The sequence below is a fragment of the Oncorhynchus tshawytscha genome, linkage group LG22 (assembly GCF_018296145.1).
Source record: "Oncorhynchus tshawytscha isolate Ot180627B linkage group LG22, Otsh_v2.0, whole genome shotgun sequence".
NCBI classification, from domain to species: domain Eukaryota; kingdom Metazoa; phylum Chordata; class Actinopteri; order Salmoniformes; family Salmonidae; genus Oncorhynchus; species Oncorhynchus tshawytscha.
The window spans coordinates 36,400,355-36,422,485 of NC_056450.1; the positions used below are offsets into that span (position 1 = coordinate 36,400,355).

The 22,131-nt window shown below is 44.9% G+C and overlaps 1 protein-coding gene across 7 annotated transcripts in view; it reads right to left on the bottom strand.

Annotated features, from left to right (window-relative positions):
• Window positions 1-540: 540 nt before the first annotated feature.
• Window positions 541-22,131, bottom strand: part of LOC112222430 (extracellular sulfatase Sulf-2-like) — a 290,565-nt gene continuing 268,974 nt past the window's right edge. For 3 of the 7 annotated variants that reach the window (XM_042304151.1, XM_042304155.1, XM_042304150.1), the window contains 11 exons: window positions 20,660-20,909; window positions 16,390-16,681; window positions 14,006-14,102; window positions 12,491-12,585; window positions 11,552-11,611; window positions 11,122-11,291; window positions 10,903-11,045; window positions 4,500-4,623; window positions 3,950-3,983; window positions 1,818-1,871; window positions 541-719 (listed from right to left, as the gene is read on the bottom strand). In XM_042304151.1, coding sequence (XP_042160085.1) covers window positions 689-719; window positions 1,818-1,871; window positions 3,950-3,983; window positions 4,500-4,623; window positions 10,903-11,045; window positions 11,122-11,291; window positions 11,552-11,611; window positions 12,491-12,585; window positions 14,006-14,102; window positions 16,390-16,681; window positions 20,660-20,909 — 1,350 coding nt within the window. In that variant the 3' untranslated portion in view covers window positions 541-688. Of the gene's footprint in view, window positions 1,373-1,817; window positions 1,872-3,949; window positions 3,984-4,499; window positions 4,624-10,902; window positions 11,046-11,121; window positions 11,292-11,551; window positions 11,612-12,490; window positions 12,586-14,005; window positions 14,103-16,389; window positions 16,682-20,659; window positions 20,910-22,131 lie in introns of all 7 variants that reach the window. The other 4 variants (XM_042304152.1, XM_042304154.1, XM_042304156.1 and 1 more) reach the window with 4 other exon arrangements.

The window sequence follows — 22,131 nt, forward strand, 5'->3', positions numbered from 1 at the left end:
AGAGAGGGGTCTTACAGGCAGTCATACAGGCAACCCGTTCTCAGCTTCCTGAACAAAGTCACTGCACTGACAGTGAGCATGGTTCAGCCTCCACCGGGCCGACCGTCTCCTAAACAACTCTTCCTCCTCCTCTTCATCACCCCTATCCCTGCCCTCCTCATCCTCGTCATGCAGTCTAGGCGGGCCCTCCTCCCCTAACTGGTTGAGGAGAGGTGGGGAGTGGTCCCAGTCTGAGCGGCCCTCCTCAGCTGGGACTGGAGGACAGGAAGAGGAGGAGGAGGAGGAGGAAGAGCGGTGCTCCCCTCCATTCAGCCCCAACGCCTCCCTCAGGACCTCGGCCGCAGCCTCTCTCAGCAGGAGAGCTGGAGTGGCCAGGGTGGTCAGGTAGATGGCTGAGGCTGATTGGTCCGTTGAGGACACCAGGGCGTGGTCTCTTCCTCCTCTACCCTCCCCAGGAATCAAGTTGCTGCGGCGCCCATTCGGCTGGTGGTTGAAGTTGCCTAGCATCGTGAACATCCTGTCCACGGTCCAGTCAAAGTTGTCCCAGTCCTCCAGGCTGACGTTGAAGTTGAGTTTGAGATCATACGCCTGCTTGTCAAGTCTGTACAAGGGTTCAAGTTCTGACCAGTCCATTCCCGTTCCTTCTGCACTGGGTGCTTCTGACGGGGCCACTGTCGCCTCCTGGACCCTATCCCTCCCAGCCTTCCCAAATCTGTCCTCTGATGAGACAAGATCACACAGACAAAACAGTGTCATCCACAGCAAACCTCTGTCTCCCGTTGTGTCTGTACTCTCATCACCACCACCACGTGAACACTGCTCCCAGTAAACTGGTCCCAGGACAGAGTAGTATTCTATTCTATATGAATGCTTGAATGGGTTCATTCTCTGACATTCACACTAGTTTATGAGGCAGCTACATGGAGAAACAGATAAGACACATGGACAGCAGCGTATCAGAAAGAGTGAGAGACATTGTGAGGCACTGCAGTCTTGTGAGAGTCAACCAAGGCAGATGCGCTGGGCGGTGGGGGTGGATGGCGCCCTCTACAGGTAGAGATGATTAGATGACTAAGGCAGATGCGCTGGGCGGTGGGGGTGGATGGCGCCCTCTACATGTAGAGATGATTAGATGACTAAGGCAGATGTGCTGGGCGGTGGCGGTGGATGGCGCCCTCTACAGGTAGAGATGATTAGATGACTAAGGCAGATGTTCTGGGCGGTGGGGGTGGATGGCGCCCTCTACAGGTAGAGATGATTAGATGACTAAGGCAGATGTGCTGGGCGGTGGGGTTGGATGGCGCCCTCTACAGGTAGAGATGATTAGATGACTAAGGCAGATGTGCTGGGCGGTGGGGGTGGATGGCGCCCTCTACAGGTGACAAGCAACAGGACAGTATGAGATGTGAGCTGCCTAAACCTTGCAGGTTAGAATTACATCCATTCATAGCGACAGACAGGAGAGTGAGACAGACAGGAGAGTGAGACAGACAGGAGAGTGAGACAGTCATGGTTATTAACTAGAACTAGCAGAGAGCAGCAGGCAAGCCTGGAAAAACCCAGAGTTGAAAAAACTAACGAAATGAAAGAGGAACGAAAGAGAGGAAGAAAAAACAAGTTAGAGGTGACTGTTAGAGGTGACTGTTAGAGGTGACTGTTAGAGGTGACTGTTAGAGGTGACTGTTAGAGGTGACCGTTAGAGGTGACCGTTAGAGGAGACCGTTAGAGGAGACCGTTAGAGGAGACCGTTAGAGGAGACTGTTAGAGGAGACCGTTAGAGGAGACTGTTTGGTGGCATCGTGAAGTTCCAGACTCACAGTGATTTGGAGGTGGGCATCTTCACTTTTGGCCACTTTCTGCGTTGAAACTGCCTGATGCACAAGCAGCAATAAGATAGACTTTTATTCAGCCCGTTCAAGCAGAAGAAAATAAGCCCTCAACCTTCTCCCATCTCAGTTAGAAGGAGTGTAGAGACAGTGAAGCATACACTGAGTACTCCCCAGGGTTAGAAAAGTGCTCAGTGCAAATCCCCCAAACCAGATGTCGTGCAAAGATGCAAAGAAAAAACAAGAGAGAAAGAAAGAAAGAAAGAAAGAGAGAGAGAGAGAGAGAGAGAGAGAGAGAGAGAGAGAGAGAGAGAGAGAGAGAGAGGAGAGAAAGGGAACACCAAAAAACACACTCTCAATCGCACCTCCAGCACAGGAGGCTGCTGAAGGAAGGAGGGCTCATAATAATGTCCGGAACGGAGCAAATGGAATGGCATCAGACACATAGAAAACCTGTGTGTTTTATAACAGTCCACTGATGCCGCTCCAGCCATTACCACGAGCCCGTGCTCCCCAAAAAAGGAGCCACCAACCTCCTGTGACGTCCACACTTCGCCCCACACGTCTCCCCACACGTCTCCCCATATACACAATCTCTATGTACTTTCTAAGTGTTGTGTATTCTGTCAACGTATTCTAGGCCAAGTAGATAGTCAACTATCTTTTAGGAATGTTTATATTCATTTTATATAAACTCAGCAAAAAAAGAAACGTCCCTTTTTCAGGACCCTGTCTTTCAAAGATAATTAGTAAAAATCCAAATAACTTCACAGATCTTCATTGTAAAGGGTTTAAACACTGTTTCCGATGCTTTATCAATGACCCATAAACAATTAATGAACATGCACCTATGGGACGGTCGTTTTAAGAAACACTAACGGCTAACAGACGGTAGGCAATTAAGGTCACAGTTGTGACAACTTAGGACACTAAAGAGGCCTTTCTACTGACACTGAAAAACACCAAAAGAAAGATGCCCAGGGTCCCTGCTTATCTGCGTGAACATGCCTTAGGCACGCTGCAATGAGGCATGAGGACTGCAGATGTGGCCAGGGCAATAAATTGCAATGTCCGTACTGTGAGACAGGACAGACAGCTGATCGTCCTCGCAATGGCAGACCATGTGTAACAACACCTGCACAGGATCGGTACATCCAAACATTACACCTGCGGGAGAGGTACAGGATGGCACCAACAACTGCCGAGTTACACCAGGAACACACAATCCCTCCATCAGTGCACAGACTGTCTGCAATAGGCTGAGAGAGGCTGGACTGAGGGCTTGTAGGCCTGTTGTAAGGCAGGTCCTCACCAGAGATCACCGGCAACAACGTCACCTATGGGCACAAACCCACTGTCGCTGGACCAGACAGGACTGGCAAAAAGTGCTCTTCACTGACGAGTCGCGGTTTTGTCTCAACAGGGGTGATGGTCAGATTTGCGTTTATTGTCGAGGGAATCAGCTTTACACCGAGGCCTGTACTCTGGAGCGGGATTGAATTGGAATGGAGGTTCCGTCATGGTCTGGGGCTGTATGTTGTCATTGCAGGCGATCTCAATGCTGACATGACCCTCCACCATGACAATGCCACCAGTCATACTGCTCGTTCTGTGTGTGATTTCCTGCCAGACAGGAATGTCAGTGTTCTGCCATGGCCAGTGAAGAGCCCGGATCTCAATCCCATTGAGCACGTCTGGGACCTGTTGGATCGGAGGGTGAGGGCTAGGGCCACTCCCCCCAGAAATGTCCAGGATCTTGCAGGTGCCTTGGTGGAATAGTGGGGTAACATCTCACAACAAGAACTGGCAAATCTGGTGCAGTCCATGAGGAGGAGATGCACTGCAGTACTTAATGCAGCTGGTGGCCACACCAGTTACTTTTGATTTTGACCCCCGCTTTGATCAGGGACACATTATTCAATTTCTGTTTGTCACATCTGTGGAACCTGTTCAGTTTATGCCACAGTTGTTGAATCTTATGTTCATACAAATATTTACACGTTAAGTTTGATGAAAATAAACGCAGTTGACAGTGTGAGGTTTCTTTTTTTTGCTGAGTTTAGTGCTAATACCTAATAAATAGTTAAGTGCAGAGTGGTGTTTATGTCAATGAGTAAAGATACCTGTATTCATCAAAGATGCTTCGCTCTTTACCTCCTGAAGAAGAGACAATAGCAGTGGTTAGAGAATATAGGAACAGATTCCTATCAATTAAGGCATAGAGACCTCGTTAAGCCATGTAGGTGTAACTCTGTGTTGAGAGGGGGGATAGAAAGAGCAGTTGTTTTAAAAAAGCAAAATGGTGTCTGAAATTCAAATAGTATTAAAGAAACAACAACAAAAACCAGCATAAAACGACTTCCAACTGAATTGGCTTCATTAAAAGGAACAGAGCTCCTTCCAGAGTGAGTGGTTGTAGTCGCTTAAGATGCAGTAATAGAATTGATACATGAGAGGTATTGCATGGTGAAAACAAGAACACAAAAGCAAGGCAGGACTTGGGTTTGGTGGAGAGGATGATGGTGATGAGGATAGAAAACAGAGATCATTCTTCTGTAGTGACAACCCACAACAACCTGAGATATTGTTTGTGTGTGTGTGTGTGTGTGTGTGCTCGTGCGTGCGTGTGTGTGTGTGCGTGCGTATGTGTGTGTGTGTGTTAGAGGAACTCACCCAGCTCCAGGTTGCGGGTACGGGGGTTGCACTGCTTGTGGCCCTTGCAGCTGCGGAGCTCCATGAGTTGAACGTGGAGCTGATTTAGGACGGTTCGGTCCAGCGTGTTCACAGCATTCATCAGCTGCACAGACAGACAGAGATACAGAGAGAGAGGAATGATGCCGGTCTTCATACATATTTCAACATGAATTCATAAGAGCATCTCCAGCTGTTATACAACAGGTTGTTTTCAGTGTGCCATCTTGAAGACAGGGCTACAGGCTAGATAATGTCAGGAACCAGAGCCGTGTGTCTACAGAGTTGGGACGTTTCATCCTGTTCCCCTAACCTGGCCCCACTTGTTTCTGCATTACGATGCATTAACATGACACTAGATCATTCTATAACAGCCGTGCTAACTCTTCATTAACATGACACTACAACATGATAACAGTCATGTTACAACCCCATTAACATGACACTACAACATTCTATAACAGTCATGTTAGAACCCAATTAACATGACACTACAACATTCTATAACAGTCATGTTAGAACACCATTAACATGACACTACAACATTATAACAGTCATGTTAGAACCCCATTAACATGACACTACAACATTCTATAACAGTCATGTTAGAACCCCATTAACATGATACGACAACATTCTATAACAGTCATGTTAGAACCCCATTAACATGACACTACAACATTCTATAACGGTCATGTTAGAACCCCATTAACATGACACTACAACATTCTATAACGGTCATGTTAGAACCCCATTAAAATGACACTACAACATTCTATAACAGTCATGTTAGAACCCCATTAACATGACACTACAACATTCTATAACAGCCATGCTAACTCTTCATTAACATGACACCACAACATTCTATAACAGTCATGTTAGAACCCCATTAACATGACACTACAACATTCTCTAACAGCCATGCTAACTCTTCATTAACATGACACTAGAACATTCTATAACAGTCATGTTAGAACCCCATTAACATGGCACTAGAACATTCTATAACAGCCATGTTAGAACCCCATTAACATGACACTAGAACATTCTATAACATTCATGTTAGAACCCCATTAACATGACACTACAGCATTCTATAACAGTCATATTAGAACCACATTAACATGACACTACAACATTCTATAACAGTCATGTTAGATCTTCATTGACATGACACTACAACATTCTATAACAGTCATGTTAGAACCCCATTAACATGACACTAGAACATTCTATAACAGTCATGTTAGAACCCCATTAACATGACACTACAACATGATAACAGTCATGTTAGAACCCCATTAACATGACACTACAACATTCTATAACAGTCATGTTAGAACCCCATTAACATGACACTAGAACATTCTATAACAGTCATGTTAGAACCCCATTAACATGACACTACAACATTCAATAACAGCCATGTTAGAACCCCATTAACATGACACTACAACATTCTATAACAGTCATGTTAGAACCCCATTAACATGACACTACAACATTCTATAACAGTCATGTTAGAACCCCATTAACATGACACTACAACATTCTATAACAGTCATGTTAGAACCCCATTAACATGATACGACAACATTCTATAACAGTCATGTTAGAACCCCATTAACATGACACTACAACATTCTATAACGGTCATGTTAGAACCCCATTAACACTACACTACAACATTCTATAACAGTCATGTTAGAACCCCATTAACATGACACTACAACATTCTATAACAGTCATGTTAGAACCCCATTAACATGACACTACAACATGATAAAAGTCATGTTAGAACCCCATTAACATGACACTACAACATTCTATAACAGTCATGTTAGAACCCCATTAACATGACACTACAACATTCTATAACAGCCATGTTAGAACCCCATTAACATGACACTACAACATTCTATAACAGTCATGTTAGAACCCCATTAACATGACACTACAACATTCTATAACAGTCATGTTAGAACCCCATTAACATGATACGACAACATTCTATAACAGTCATGTTAGAACCCCATTAACATGACACTACAACATTCTATAACGGTCATGTTAGAACCCCATTAACATGACACTACAACATTCTACAACAGTCATGTTAGAACCCCATTAACATGACACTACAACATTCTATAACAGCCGTGCTAACTCTTCATTAACATGACACTACAACATGATAACAGTCATGTTAGAACCCCATTAACATGACACTACAACATTCTATAACAGTCATGTTAGAACCCCATTAACATGACACTACAACATTCTGTAACAGTCATGTTAGAACCCCATTAACATGTCACTACAACATTCTGTAACAGTCATGTTAGAACCCCATTAACATGTCACTACAACATTCTATAACAGTCATGTTAGAACCCCATTAACATGACACTACAACATTCTATAACAGTCATGTTAGAACCCCATTAACATGATACAACAACATTCTATAACAGTCATGTTAGAACCCCATTAACATGACACTGCAACATTCTATAACGGTCATTTTAGAACCCCATTAACATGACACTACAACATTCTATAACGGTCATGTTAGAACCCCATTAAAATGACACTACAACATTCTATAACAGTCATGTTAGAACCCCATTAACATGACACTACAACATTCTATAACAGCCATGCTAACTCTTCATTAACATGACACCACAACATTCTATAACAGTCATGTTAGAACCCCATTAACATGACACTACAACATTCTATAACAGCCATGTTAGAACAACATTAACATGACACTAGAACATTCTATAACATTCATGTTAGAACCCCATTAACATGACACTACAGCATTCTATAACAGTCATATTAGAACCCCATTAACATGACACTACAACATTCTATAACAGTCATGTTAGATCTTCATTGACATGACACTACATCATTCTATAACAGTCATGTTAGAACCCCATTAACATGACACTAGAACATTCTATAACAGTCATGTTAGAACCCCATTAACATGATACGACAACATTCTATGACAGTCATGTTAGAACCCCATTAACATGACACTACAACATTCTATAACGGTCATGTTAGAACCCCATTAACATGACACTACAACATTCTATAACAGTCATGTTAGAACCCCATTAACATGACACTACAACATTCTATAACAGTCATGTTAGAACCCCATTAACATGACACTACAACATGATAACAGTCATGTTAGAACCCCATTAACATGACACTACAACATTCTATAACAGTCATGTTAGAACCCCATTAACATGACACTAGAACATTCTATAACAGTCATGTTAGAACCCCATTAACATGACACTACAACATTCAATAACAGCCATGTTAGAACCCCATTAACATGACACTACAACATTCTATAACAGTCATGTTAGAACCCCATTAACATGACACTACAACATTCTATAACAGTCATGTTAGATCTTCATTAACATGACACTACAACATTCTATAACAGTCATGTTAGAACCCCATTAACATGACACTAGAACATTCTATAACAGTCATGTTAGAACCCCATTAACATGATACGACAACATTCTATAACAGTCATGTTAGAACCCCATTAACATGACACTACAACATTCTATAACAGTCATTTTAGAACCCCATTAACATGACACTACAACATTCTATAACAGTCATGTTAGAACCCCATTAAAATGACACTACAACATTCTATAACAGTCATGTTAGAACCCCATTAACATGACACTACAACATTCTATAACAGCCATGCTAACTCTTCATTAACATGACACTAGAACATTCTATAACAGCCATGTTAGAACCCCATTAACATGACACTAGAACATTCTATAACATTCATGTTAGAACCCCATTAACATGACACTACAGCATTCTATAACAGTCATATTAGAACCCCATTAACATGACACTACAACATTCTATAACAGTCATGTTAGATCTTCATTGACATGACACTACATCATTCTATAACAGTCATGTTAGAACCCCATTAACATGACACTAGAACATTCTATAACAGTCATGTTAGAACCCCATTAACATGATACGACAACATTCTATGACAGTCATGTTAGAACCCCATTAACATGACACTACAACATTCTATAACAGTCATGTTAGAACCCCATTAACATGACACTACAACATTCTATAACAGTCATGTTAGAACCCCATTAACATGACACTACAACATTCTATAACAGTCATGTTAGAACCCCATTAACATGACACTACAACATGATAACAGTCATGTTAGAACCCCATTAACATGACACTACAACATTCTATAACAGTCATGTTAGAACCCCATTAACATGACACTACAACATGATAACAGTCATGTTAGAACCCCATTAACATGACACTACAACATTCTATAACAGTCATGTTAGAACCCCATTAACATGACACTACAACATTCTATAACAGTCATGTTAGATCTTCATTGACATGACACTACAACATTCTATAACAGTCATGTTAGAACCCCATTAACATGACACTAGAACATTCTATAACAGTCATGTTAGAACCCCATTAACATGATACGACAACATTCTATAACAGTCATGTTAGAACCCCATTAACATGACACTACAACATTCTATAACGGTCATGTTAGAACCCCATTAACACTACACTACAACATTCTATAACAGTCATGTTAGAACCCCATTAACATGACTCTACAACATTCTATAACAGTCATGTTAGAACCCCATTAACATGACACTACAACATTGATAAATGTCATGTTAGAACCCCATTAACATGACACTACAACATTCTATAACAGTCATGTTAGAACCCCATTAACATGACACTACAACATTCTATAACAGTCATGTTAGAACCCCATTAACATGACACTACAACATTCTATAACAGTCATGTTAGAACCCCATTAACATGACACTACAACATTCTATAACAGTCATGTTAGAACCCCATTAACATGACACTACAACATTCTATAACAGTCATGTTAGAACCCCATTAACATGACACTACAACATTCTGTAACAGTCATGTTAGAACCCCATTAACATGTCACTACAACATTCTGTAACAGTCATGTTAGAACCCCATTAACATGTCACGACAACATTCTATAACAGTCATGTTAGAACCCCATTAACATGACACTACAACATTCTATAACAGTCATGTTAGAACCCCATTAACATGACACTACAACATTCTATAACAGTCATGTTAGAACCCCATTAACATGACACTACAACATTCTATAACAGTCATGTTAGAACCCCATTAACATGACACTACAACATTCTATAACAGTCATGTTAGAACCCCATTAACATGACACTACAACATGATAACAGTCATGTTAGAACCCCATTAACATGACACTACAACATTCTATAACAGTCATGTTAGAACCCCATTAACATGACACTACAACATTCTGTAACAGTCATGTTAGAACCCCATTAACATGTCACTACAACATTCTGTAACAGTCATGTTAGAACCCCATTAACATGTCACGACAACATTCTATAACAGTCATGTTAGAACCCCATTAACATGACACTACAACATTCTATAACAGTCATGTTAGAACCCCATTAACATGACACTACAACATTCTATAACAGTCATGTTAGAACCCCATTAACATGACACTACAACATGATAACAGTCATGTTAGAACCCCATTAACATGACACTACAACATTCTATAACAGTCATGTTAGAACCCCATTAACATGACACTACAACATTCTATAACAGCCATGTTAGAACCCCATTAACATGACACTACAACATTCTATAACAGTCATGTTAGATCTTCATTGACATGACACTACAACATTCTATAACAGTCATGTTAGAACCCCATTAACATGACACTAGAACATTCTATAACAGTCATGTTAGAACCCCATTAACATGACACTACAACATTCTATAACAGTCATGTTAGATCTTCATTGACATGACACTACAACATTCTATAACAGTCATGTTAGAACCCCATTAACATGACACTAGAACATTCTATAACAGTCATGTTAGAACCCCATTAACATGACACTATAACATTCTATAAGAGCCATGCTAACTCTTCATTAACATGACACTACAACATTCTATAACAGTCATGTTAGAACCCCATTAACATGACACTACAACATTCTATAACAGTCATGATAGAACTCCATTAACATGACACTACAACATTCTATAACAGTCATGATAGATCCCCATTAACATGACATTGGGGATATTTAAATAATGCTGTGTAATTAGAATCAGAACGATATTCTAAATGTATTACTCTGTTAGATACAATCTTACAGAGGAGTGAGTGATAGCAGTGAGGAGGAGCACTGACCTGGTAGGGATCTGTGTTGAGGTCAAAGTACTCCAGGAAGCCAGTCGCAAACTCACAGAACAGGAAGTTGTGAGTTTCGTTGATGGTCCTCACGCACCAGTAGGTGTTGTTGTTGGCACTGGTGCAGGCACAGAATGGACCCACTGCAGACAGAGAGAATAGTCGGTGCTAGTGTGTGTGCGTGTGTATATGTGTGCGTGTGTGTGTACAGGGTCTTACTTGTCCAGAAGGGGGCGGTCTGCCAGTGCTGGTTGTCGTGGGTGAAGCAGGTTAGACCAGGCATGCTACAGGTGTCGTTGTTCCTCAGACGTTTCAGCAGCTTCCTCATCTTCTTCCTCCTCTTCTGGTCCTTCAGCAGCCACGCCTTGTTATCCTTATCCTGACCCTTCCTGATGACACACACACACACACACACACACACACACACACACACACACACACACACACACACACACACACACACACACACACACACACACACACACACACACACACACACACACAATGAAATAGTCACACATAGATACATATATACATACAGTATATTGTAGATATACAATCATTACACATAGAGTTCATAAGAACACCTAGAGTTCACATCTCTTTCTTATAGGAAGGACACACATGATAAACAACACAAACCCCTTACCTGAATGGGTGAATGCTGCTTCCTTTGTGCCTAAGCTTACTCTTGTACTTAGACTGGTAGCTGAAACACACACAGATATTCACATTATCAGCATTTATGATAAATATCTGCAGGGAGAACCACAGGGGGTCTGAAGAAAAGCTATTTGAGTGGTAGAGTCACTGTAATGTAATGCTGGCGTTTAGTGTGTGGGGGTTTGTAAGAAATCAGTTGAGCAACGTAAACTGTGGATTGAGAAGAGGAGAGAAGAGGGGAGGAGATGAGAGGAGAGGAGAAGGGAGCAGAGGGGAGGGGAGAAGAGGGGAGGAGAGGGGGAGAGGGGAGGCGAGGAGGGCAAAGGAGAGGGGAGGGAAGGAGAGGGGAGAAGATGATAGGAGAGGAGAGAAGTGGGGAAGGGAGGGGAGGAGAGGAGAGAGGAAGAGAGGAGAGGAGAGGGAAAGAGAGGAGAGGGGAAGAGAGGAGAGGGGAGGAGAAGAGAGGAGAGGAGAGGGGAAGAGAGGAGAGGGGAGGAGAAGAGAGGGAGAAGAGAGGAGAGAGGAGAAGAGAGGAGAGCGGAGGAGAGAGGAGAGCGGAGGAGAGGGGAAGAGAGAAGAGGGGAGGGAAGGGGAAGAGAGGAGAGGGGAGGAGAAGAGAGGAGAAGAGAGGAGAGGGGAAGAGAGAAGAGGAGAGGGGAAGAGAGAAGAGGGGAGGAGAAGAGAGGAGAGGAGAATAGAGGAGAAGAGAGGAGAGCGGAGGAGAGAGGAGAGCGGAGGAGAGGGGAAGAGAGAAGAGGGGAGGGAAGGGGAAGAGAGGAGAGGGGAGGAGAAGAGAGGAGAAGAGAGGAGAGCAGAGGAGAGGGGATGAGAGGAGAGAGGAGGAGAGTAGGGAGGAGAGGAGGGGGGGAGAGGAGAGGAGAGAGGAGGAGAGGAGAGAGGAGGGGAGGAGAAGTTCTTTCTTTACATGTAGCGGAGACAGTCACACTCCTCTGGGCGGGCCTTCTTCAGATGACCCCTGACTTCTCTCAGATTCTTGATCTTGGTCTGCAGGGTCTCAATCTGAGAGATCGGCAGGACATTAGATTAGCTAGGACATTAGATTAGACAGAGAAATGTCACAACACAATGATGTGGTCCTCTACAGCTGAGTTGTTAGAGAATGGTGCTTGCAGAGCTAAGATAGTAGATTCGAGTCCCAGTACCACCCGTTCAACGAACTCATAATTATACAATCAATGATTTCATTAGCAGCTATTATGTGACCACTGAAGATCAACTGCATTGAGAAATAAAGCATCATTGTTTTGTGGTCATATGTGGGTTATGTGAGTGGCTGATGAGACTGGCCTCGTGGTCGATGTGGGTTATGTGAGTGGCTGATAAGACTGGCCTCGTGGTCGATGTGGGTTATGTGAGTGGCTGATGAGACTGGCCTCGTGGTCGATGTGGGTTATGTGAGCTGCTGATGAGACTGGCCTCCTGGTCGATGTGAGTTGCTGATAAGGCTGGCCTTGTGGTCGATGTGGGTTATGTGAGTGGCTAATGAGACTGGCCTCGTGGTCGATGTGGGTTATGTGAGTGGCTGAGAAGACTGGCCTACCTCATGGTCGATGTGGGTTATGTGAGTGGCTGATGAGACTGGCCTCGTGGTCGATGTGGGTTATGTGAGTGGCTGATGAGACTGGCCTCGTGGTCAATGTGGGTTATGTGAGTGGCTGATGAGACTGGCCTCGTGATCGATGTGGGTTATGTGAGTGGCTGATGAGACTGGTCTCGTGGTCGATGTGAGTGGCTGATGAGAATGGCCTCGTGGTCGATGTGGGTTATGTGAGTGGCTGATAAGACTGGCCTCGTGGTCGATATGGGTTATGTGAGTGGGGGCTGATAAGAGCCTTGTGGTCGATGGCCTACCTCATGGGTTATGTGAGTGGCTGATAAGACTGGCCTCGTGGTCGATGTGGGTTATTTGAGTGGCTGATAAGACTGGCCTCGTGGTCGATGTGGGTTATGTGAGTGGCTGAGAAGACAGGCCTACCTCATGGTCGATGTGGGTTATGTGAGTGGCTGAGAAGACTAGCCTCGTAGTCGATGTGGGTTATGTAAGTGGCTGATAAGACTGGCCTCGTGGTCGATGTGGGTTATTTGAGTGGCTGAGAAGACTGGCCTCGTGGTCGACGTGGGTTATGTGAGTGGCTGAGAAGACTGGCCTACCTCATGGTCGATGTGGGTTATGTGAGTGGCTGAGAAGACTAGCCTCGTGGTGGCGATGTGGGTTATGTAAGTGGCTGATAAGACTGGCCTCGTGGTCGATGTGGGTTATTTGAGTGGCTGAGAAGACTGGCCTCGTGGTCGATCTGGGTTATGTGAGTGGCTGAGAAGACTGGCCTACCTCATGGTCGATGTGGGTTATGTAAGTGGCTGATAAGACTGGCCTCGTGGTCGATGTGGGTTATGTGAGTGGCTGAGAAAACTGGCCTACCTCATGGTCGATGTGGAGTTTGTGGTCCTTCCAGGCCTGCACAGACTTATAGATCCCTGTGTCACACTTCACTGTGTCATCAGCCAGGATTGAGCATCTGAGGACAGGATACACAGTGAGCATTTAGCCCAGCTAACAACACAATAATGTAGTATTAACAACACATTTAAACATGCAGTTTTAAAGATGAAATATGTAACTTTAAGTTTAGTTTTTGTTATTTACTTTTGGTTTTGTACACCAGCTTCAAACAGCTGAAAATACAAATATGGAGGTATGGAAAATATATTTCACCACAGTTTAAATTGTACAATAATGCTCTACATCACATGAGTCAAACTCATTCCATGGAGGGCAGAGTGTCTGCAGGTTTTTGCCCCCCCCTTGTACTAGATTGATGAATCAAGGTCACTAATTAGTAAGGAGCTCCTCTCACCAGAGCTTATTATATACACTGCTCAAAACAAATAAAGGGAACACTAAAATAACACATCCTACATCTGAATGAATGAAATATTCTTATTAAATACTTTTTTCTTTACATAGTTGAATGTGCTGACAACAAAATTACACAAAAATGATTAATGGAAATCAAATTTATCAACCCATGGAGGTCTGGATTCACTCAAAATTAATGTGGAAAACCACACTACAGGCTTTGATGTAATGTCCTTAAAACAAGTCAAAATGAGGCTCAGTAGTGTGTGTGGCCTCCACGTGCCTGTATGACCTCCCTACAACGCCTGGGCATGCTCCTGATGAGGTGGCGGATGGTCTCCTGAGGGATCTCCTCCAAGACCTGGACTAAAGCATCTGCCAACTTCTGGACAGTCTGTGGTGCAACGTGGCGTTGGTGGATGGAGCGAGACATGATGTCCCAGATGTGCTCAATTGGATTCAGGTCTGGGGAACGGGCGGGCCAGTCCATAGGATCAATGCCTTCCTCTTGCAGGAACTGCTGACACACTCCAGCCACATGAGGTCTAGCATTGTCTTGCATTGGGAGGAACCCAGGGCCAACTGCACCAGCATATGGTCTCACAAGGGGTCTGAGGATCTCATCTCGGTACCTAATGGCAGTCAGGCTACCTCTGGCGAGCACATGGAGGGCTGTGCGGCCCCTCGAAGAAATACCACCCCACACCATGACTGACCCACCGCCAAACCGGTCATGCTGGAGGATGTTGCAGGCAGCAGAACGTTCTCCACGGCATCTCCAGACTGTCACGTCTGTCACGTGCTCAGTGTGAACCTGCTTTCATCTGTGAAGAGCACAGGGCGCCAGTGGCGAATTTGCCAATCTTGGTGTTCTCTGGCAAATGCCAAACGTCCTGCACGGTGTTGGGCTGTAAGCACAACCCCCACCTGTGGATGTCGGGCCCTCATTCCACCCTCATGGAGTCTGTTTCTGACCGTTTGAGCAGACACATGCACATTTGTGGCCTGCTGGAGGTCATTTTGCAGGGCTCTGGCAGTGCTCCTCCTGCTCCTCCTTGCACAAAGGCGGAGGTAGAGTTCCTGCTGCTGGGTTGTTGCCCTCCTACGGCCTCCTCCACGTCTCCTGATGTACATGCTCTGGACACTACCCTGACAGACACAGCAAACCTTCATGCCACAGCTCGCATTGATGTTCCATCCTGGATGAGCTGCACTACCTGAGCCACTTGGTTGTAGACTCCGTCTCATGCTACCACTAGAGTGAAAGCACCGCCAGCATTCAAAAGTGACCAAAACATCAGCCAGGAAGCATAGGAACTGAGAAGTGGTCTGTGGTCACCACCTGCAGAACCACTCCTTTATTGGGGGTATCTTGCTAATTGCCTATAATTTACACCTGTTGTCTAACAGCATGTGAAATGTATTGTCAATCAGTGTTGCTTCCTAAGTGGACAGTTTGATTTCACAGAAGTGTGATTGACTTGGAGTTACATTGTGTTGTTTAAGTGTTCCCTTTATTTTTTTGAGCAGTGTATAAAAGGAATAACCGAATAACCCTTGTCTACACTTTACGTTTTGTGTTAAGTTAGGTGAACTATTCGAAATTCAGCAACCAGGAAATGGCGGAGGGATTTCGGGCATAGTACACCTTCAACACATTCAACATGCAGTACTAGCAACACATTCAACATGCAGTACTAGCAACACATTCAACATGCAGTACTAGCAACACATTCAACATGCAGTACTAGCAACACATTCAACATGCAGTACTAGCAACACATTCAACATGCAGTACTAGCAACACATTCAACATGCAGCACTAGCAACACATTCAACATGCAGTACTAGCAACACATTCAACATGCAGTACTAGCAACACATTCAACATGCAGTACTAGCAACACATTCAACATGCAGTACTAACACAGTACAAACACACCCACCCATCCACATAGAACCTCAACACACTCCCTGACCTGTGTGTGACTTTGATGTCAGAAGGTACTATAGCCAGACTGTTGCTGCTAGTCCTGGGACTGATGGTGAATCCCATGCCACTGAAGTCGTCCTCAGTGTCGTCGCGTGGCCCCGGGGCCCCAGCCTCGCTGAGGTTCCTGGGGGCCAGTACAGGCTGATAGCCATCCCCCAAGTCTACAGCATACAGTTCCCCTCCTATCTCCATCTCCACGGCGCGGGCAGAACGGTTACGGGCATAGCTCTTGACGGCCTTCATCTCTGTCAGGAAGAGAGCAGAGTGAGATAGTGGAGGGATTTATACATAGTATTTAAGCCCTATCAGGCCCTATGAGACTTTAAAGGCACAATGTGTAGAAATCACTCTGCCATTTCCTGGTTACCAACATTTTATCATGTTCACCTAATTTCATTTTATGTGACGTAACAAACAAGGCATTGTGTAGAGCAGGGTTATTTAAATCCTTCCCTAAGAGGTCTGGAGCCCGCTGGTTTTCTGTTCTATCTGATCATTAATTGCACCCACCTGGTGTCCTAGGTCTAAAATCAGTCCCTTGTTAGAGGGGAACAATGAAACAAACTGTGGAACTGGCTTCGATGTCCGAATTTGAATTTGAGGGGTGTAGAGAAACATTGTACAATCTCTTCACCCCTCAAATTCAAATCCGGATATCGAAGCCAGTTCCACAGTTTGTTTCATTGTTCCCCTTTTCAAAAACCAAAAATATAGTATTTTCAGCTGTTTGAAACTGGTGTGCAAAACCGAAAATAAAAAAGACACAAAATATTAACTTCAAATCAAATCAAATCAAATTTTATTTGTCACATACACATGGTTAGCAGATGTTAATGCGAGTGTAGCGAAATGCTTGTGCTTCTAGTTCCGACAATGCAGTAATAACCAACAAGTAATCTAACTAACAATTCCAAAAAACTACTGTCTTATACACAGTATAAGGGGATAAAGAATATGTACATAAGGATATATGAATGAGTGATGGTACAGAGCAGCATAGGCAAGATACAGTAGATGATATCGAGTACAGTATATACATATGAGATAAGTATGTAAACCAAGTGGCATAGTTAAAGTGGCTAGTGATACATGTATTACATAAGGATGCAGTCGATGATATAGAGTACAGTATCTACGTATGCATATGAGATGAATAATGTAGGGTAAGTAACATTATATAAGGTAGCATTGTTTAAAGTGGCTAGTGATATATTTACATCATTTCCCATCAATTCCCATTATTAAAGTGGCTGGAGTAGAGTCAGTGTCATTGACAGTGTGTTGGCAGTAGCCACTCAATGTTAGTGGTGGCTGTTTAACAGTCTGATGGCCTTGAGATAGAAGCTGTTTTTCAGTCTCTCGGTCCCAGCTTTGATGCACCTGTACTGACCTCGCCTTCTGGATGACAGCGGGGTGAACAGGCCGTGGCTCGGGTGGTTGATGTCCTTGATGATCTTTATGGCCTTCCTGTAGCATCGGGTGGTGTAGGTGTCCTGGAGGGCAGGTAGTTTGCCCCCGGTGATGCGTTGTGCAGACCTCACTACCCTCGGTAGAGCCTTACGGTTGAGGGCGTTGCAGTTGCCATACCAGGCGGTGATACAGCCCGCCAGGATGCTCTCGATTGTGCATCTGTAGAAGTTTGTGAGTGCTTTTGGTGACAAGCCGAATTTCTTCAGCCTCCTGAGGTTGAAGAGGCGCTGCTGCGCCTTCCTCACGATGCTGTCTGTGTGAGTGGACCAATTCAGTTTGTCTGTGATGTGTATGCCGAGGAACTTAAAACTTGCTACCCTCTCCACTACTGTTCCATCGATGTGGATGGGGGTGTTCCCTCTGCTGTTTCCTGAAGTCCACAATCATCTCCTTAGTTTTGTTGACGTGGAGTGTGAGGTTATTTTCCTGACACCACACTCCGAGGGCCCTCACCTCCTCCCTGTAGGCCGTCTCGTCGTTGTTGGTAATCAAGCCTACCACTGTTGTGTCATCCGCAAACTTGATGATTGAGTTGGAGGCGTGCGTGGCCACGCAGTCGTGGGTGAACAGGGAGTACAGGAGAGGGCTCAGAACGCACCCTTGTGGGGCCCCAGTGTTGAAGATCAGCGGGGAGGAGATGTTGTTGCCTACCCTCACCACCTGGGGGCGGCCCGTCAGGAAGTCCAGTACCCAGTTGCACAGGGCGGGGTCGAGACCCAGGGTCTCGAGCTTGATGACGAGCTTGGAGGGTACTATGGTGTTGAATGCCGAGCTGTAGTCGATGAACAGCATTCTCACATAGGTATTCCTCTTGTCCAGATGGGTTAGGGCAGTGTGCAGTGTGGTTGAGATTGCATCGTCTGTGGACCTATTTGGGCGGTAAGCAAATTGGAGTGGGTCTAGGGTGTCAGGTAGGGTGGAGGTGATATGGTCCTTGACTAGTCTCTCAAAGCACTTCATGATGACGGATGTGAGTGCTACGGGGCGGTAGTCGTTTAGCTCAGTTACCTTAGCTTTCTTGGGAACAGGGACAATGGTGGCCCTCTTGAAGCATGTGGGAACAGCAGACTGGTATAGGGATTGATTGAATATGTCCGTAAACACACCGGCCAGCTGGTCTGCGCATGCTCTGAGGGCGCGGCTGGGGATGCCGTCTGGGCCTGCAGCCTTGCGAGGGTTAACACGTTTAAATGTCTTACTCACTTCGGCTGCAGTGAAGGAGAGACCGCATGTTTTCGTTGCAGGCCGTGTCAGTGGCACTGTATTGTCCTCAAAGCGGGCAAAAAAGTTATTTAGTCTGCCTGGGAGCAAGACATCCTGGTCCGTGACTGGGCTGGGTTTCTTCCTGTAGTCCGTGATTGACTGTAGACCCTGCCACATGCCTCTTGTGTCTGAGCCGTTGAATTCAGATTCTTCTTTGTCTCTGTACTGGCGCTTAGCTTGTTTGATAGCCTTGCGGAGGGAATAGCTGCACTGTTTGTATTCAGTCATGTTACCAGACACCTTGCCCTGATTAAAAGCAGTGGTTCGCGCCTTCAGTTTCACACGAATGCTGCCATCAATCCACGGTTTCTGGTTAAGGAATGTTTTAATCGTTGCTATGGGAACGACATCTTCAACGCACGTTCTAATGAACTCGCACACCGAATCAGCGTATTCGTCAATGTTGTTGTCTGACGCAATACGAAACATCTCCCAGTCCACGTGATGGAAGCAGTCTTGGAGTGTGGAGCCAGCTTGGTCAGACCAGCGTTGGACAGACCTCAGCGTGGGAGCTTCTTGTTTTAGTTTCTGTCTGTAGGCAGGGATCAACAAAATGGAGTCGTGGTCAGCTTTTCCGAAAGGGGGCGGGGCAGGGCCTTATATGCGTCGCAGAAGTTAGAGTAACAATGATCCAGGGTCTTTCCACCCCTGGTTGCGCAATCGATATGCTGATAAAATTTAGGGAGTCTTGTTTTCAGATTAGCCTTGTTAAAATCCCCAGCTACAATGAATGCAGCCTCCGGATAAATCGTTTCCAGTTTGCAGAGAGTTAAATAAAGTTCAGCACAGGATGCATAGAAATAGAGCACGTAGAATGAATCAACCGCTTATCTGACTTACTTTCAATGAGAATCAGAGATCTACAACTCACATTTCTCCCACAGTTACATACTAAAGCTTTCAAATTATAATTGTGAGTGAAGTTGTCATTGTCTCCACAGGGTGGCTCCCACATACCACGTCAGGGTGGCTCCCACATACCAGTGATCAGTGATGAGAAGTCAGTGATGAGAAGTGAGCTACACTGCATTCATGCAAGGTTGAGTGAGGAACATTTTGTAAAGCAGAATTGAATGTGTTTGCATGAGAAGTGCGTGATCAGAGTGTTTGTGTACTATACAGTATGAGTGTCAGAAGTGATCAGAGTATTTGTGTACTATACAGTATGAGTGTCAAAAGTGATCAGAGTATTTGTGTACTATACAGTATGAGTGTCAGAAGTGATCAGAGTATTTGTGTACTATACAGTATGAGTGTCAGAAGTGATCAGAGTATTTGTGTACTATACAGTATGAGTGTCAGAAGTGATCAGAGTATTTGTGTACTATACAGTATGAGTGTCAAAAGTGATCAGAGTATTTGTGTACTATACAGTATGAGTGTCAGAAGTGATCAGAGTATTTGTGTACTATACAGTATGAGTGTCAGAAGTGATCAGAGTATTTGTGTACTGTATGAGTGAACGTGAGAGTGAAAAAGATTCCACCTACTCTTCTTGGAAAGGAACTTTTTCTTCTTGAAGGCACTGAGTCTGAAGCTAGGGAACTGGTCACAATTGCAGCCTTCGGGCTCTGTGTTGGGCTCTGTGTTGCGCTCTGTGATGTGCTTTGCTTCGCGCTGGGGGTAAAATTGGGACCTGATGTTGGCAGGGCCCTCCTTCCGCTCTGCAGACATGCTGGTCATGGCCTTACACTTATACAGCCTCAGTTTCCCCGTAGCATCTTCAACACACTGCCACTTCTGTAGGGAGAGAGGAGAGGGGGACAGGGGTTAACACTGAGAGAAAAACGTAGTGTATTTTTTTAAATGCACACACACACGCACGCACGCACACACACACACACACACACACACACACACACACACACACACACACACACACACACACACACACACACACACACACACACACACACACACACACACACACAATTAACACTATCTGTACCTTCTGACTATGTTCATTGTAGTAAAATTATATTTCCATCTGATTGGAATTACCATGCTTCTCCAGGTGAAATTACTCACTGGTGGAAACAAGTGACGCCATGCAGACGCAAATGAACTTCCAATACCCCGTCTGTGATGTTGCTTGAAATGCAATTAATAGGTGATGACAAACCATGGAGGAGAGGAGAGGAGAGGAGAGGGGGAGGGGAGAGGGGGAGGGGACAGAAGGGGACAGGTGGAGAGAGGAGATGAGTAGAGGAGTCGAGAAGAGAGGAGAGAAGAAAAGAGAGGAGTGGAGTGGAGTGGAGGGGAGGAGAGGAGGAGAGAAGAGGGGAGAGGAGGAGAGAAGAGCAGAGAGTAGAGGAGAAGAGAAGAGAAGAAAGGAGAGGAGGGGTGAGGGGAGAAGAAAAGAGAGGAGGGGAGTGGAGGGGAGGAGAGGAGGAGAGAAGAGCAGAGAGTAGAGGAGAAGAGAAGAAAGGAGAGGAGGGGTGAAGGGAGAAGAAAAGAGAGGAGGGGAGTGGAGGGGAGGAGAGGAGGAGAGAAGAGAAGAAAGGAGAGCAAGGGTGAAGGGAGAAGAGAGGAGAGAAGAGGCGAGGGGATAAGAGAGGAGAGGAGAGGCGAGGGGATAAGAGAGGAGAGGAGAGGCGAGGGGATAAGAGAGGAGAGGAGAGGCGAGGGGATAAGAGAGGAGAGGAGAGGCGAGGGGATAAGAGAGAGAGGAGAGGAGAGGCAAGGGGATAAGAGAGGAGAGGAGAGGCGAGGGGATAAGAGAGGAGAGGAGAGGCGAGGGGATAAGAGAGAGAGGAGAGGAGAGGAGAGGCGGGGATAAGAGAGGAGAGGAGAGGCGAGGGGATAAGAGAGGAGAGGAGAGGCGAGGGGATAAGAGAGGAGAGGAGAGGCGAGGGGATAAGAGAGGAGAGGAGAGGCGAGGGGATAAGAGAGGAGAGGAGAGGTGAGGGGATAAGAGAGGAGAGGAGAGGCGAGGGGATAAGAGAGGAGAGGAGAGGCGAGG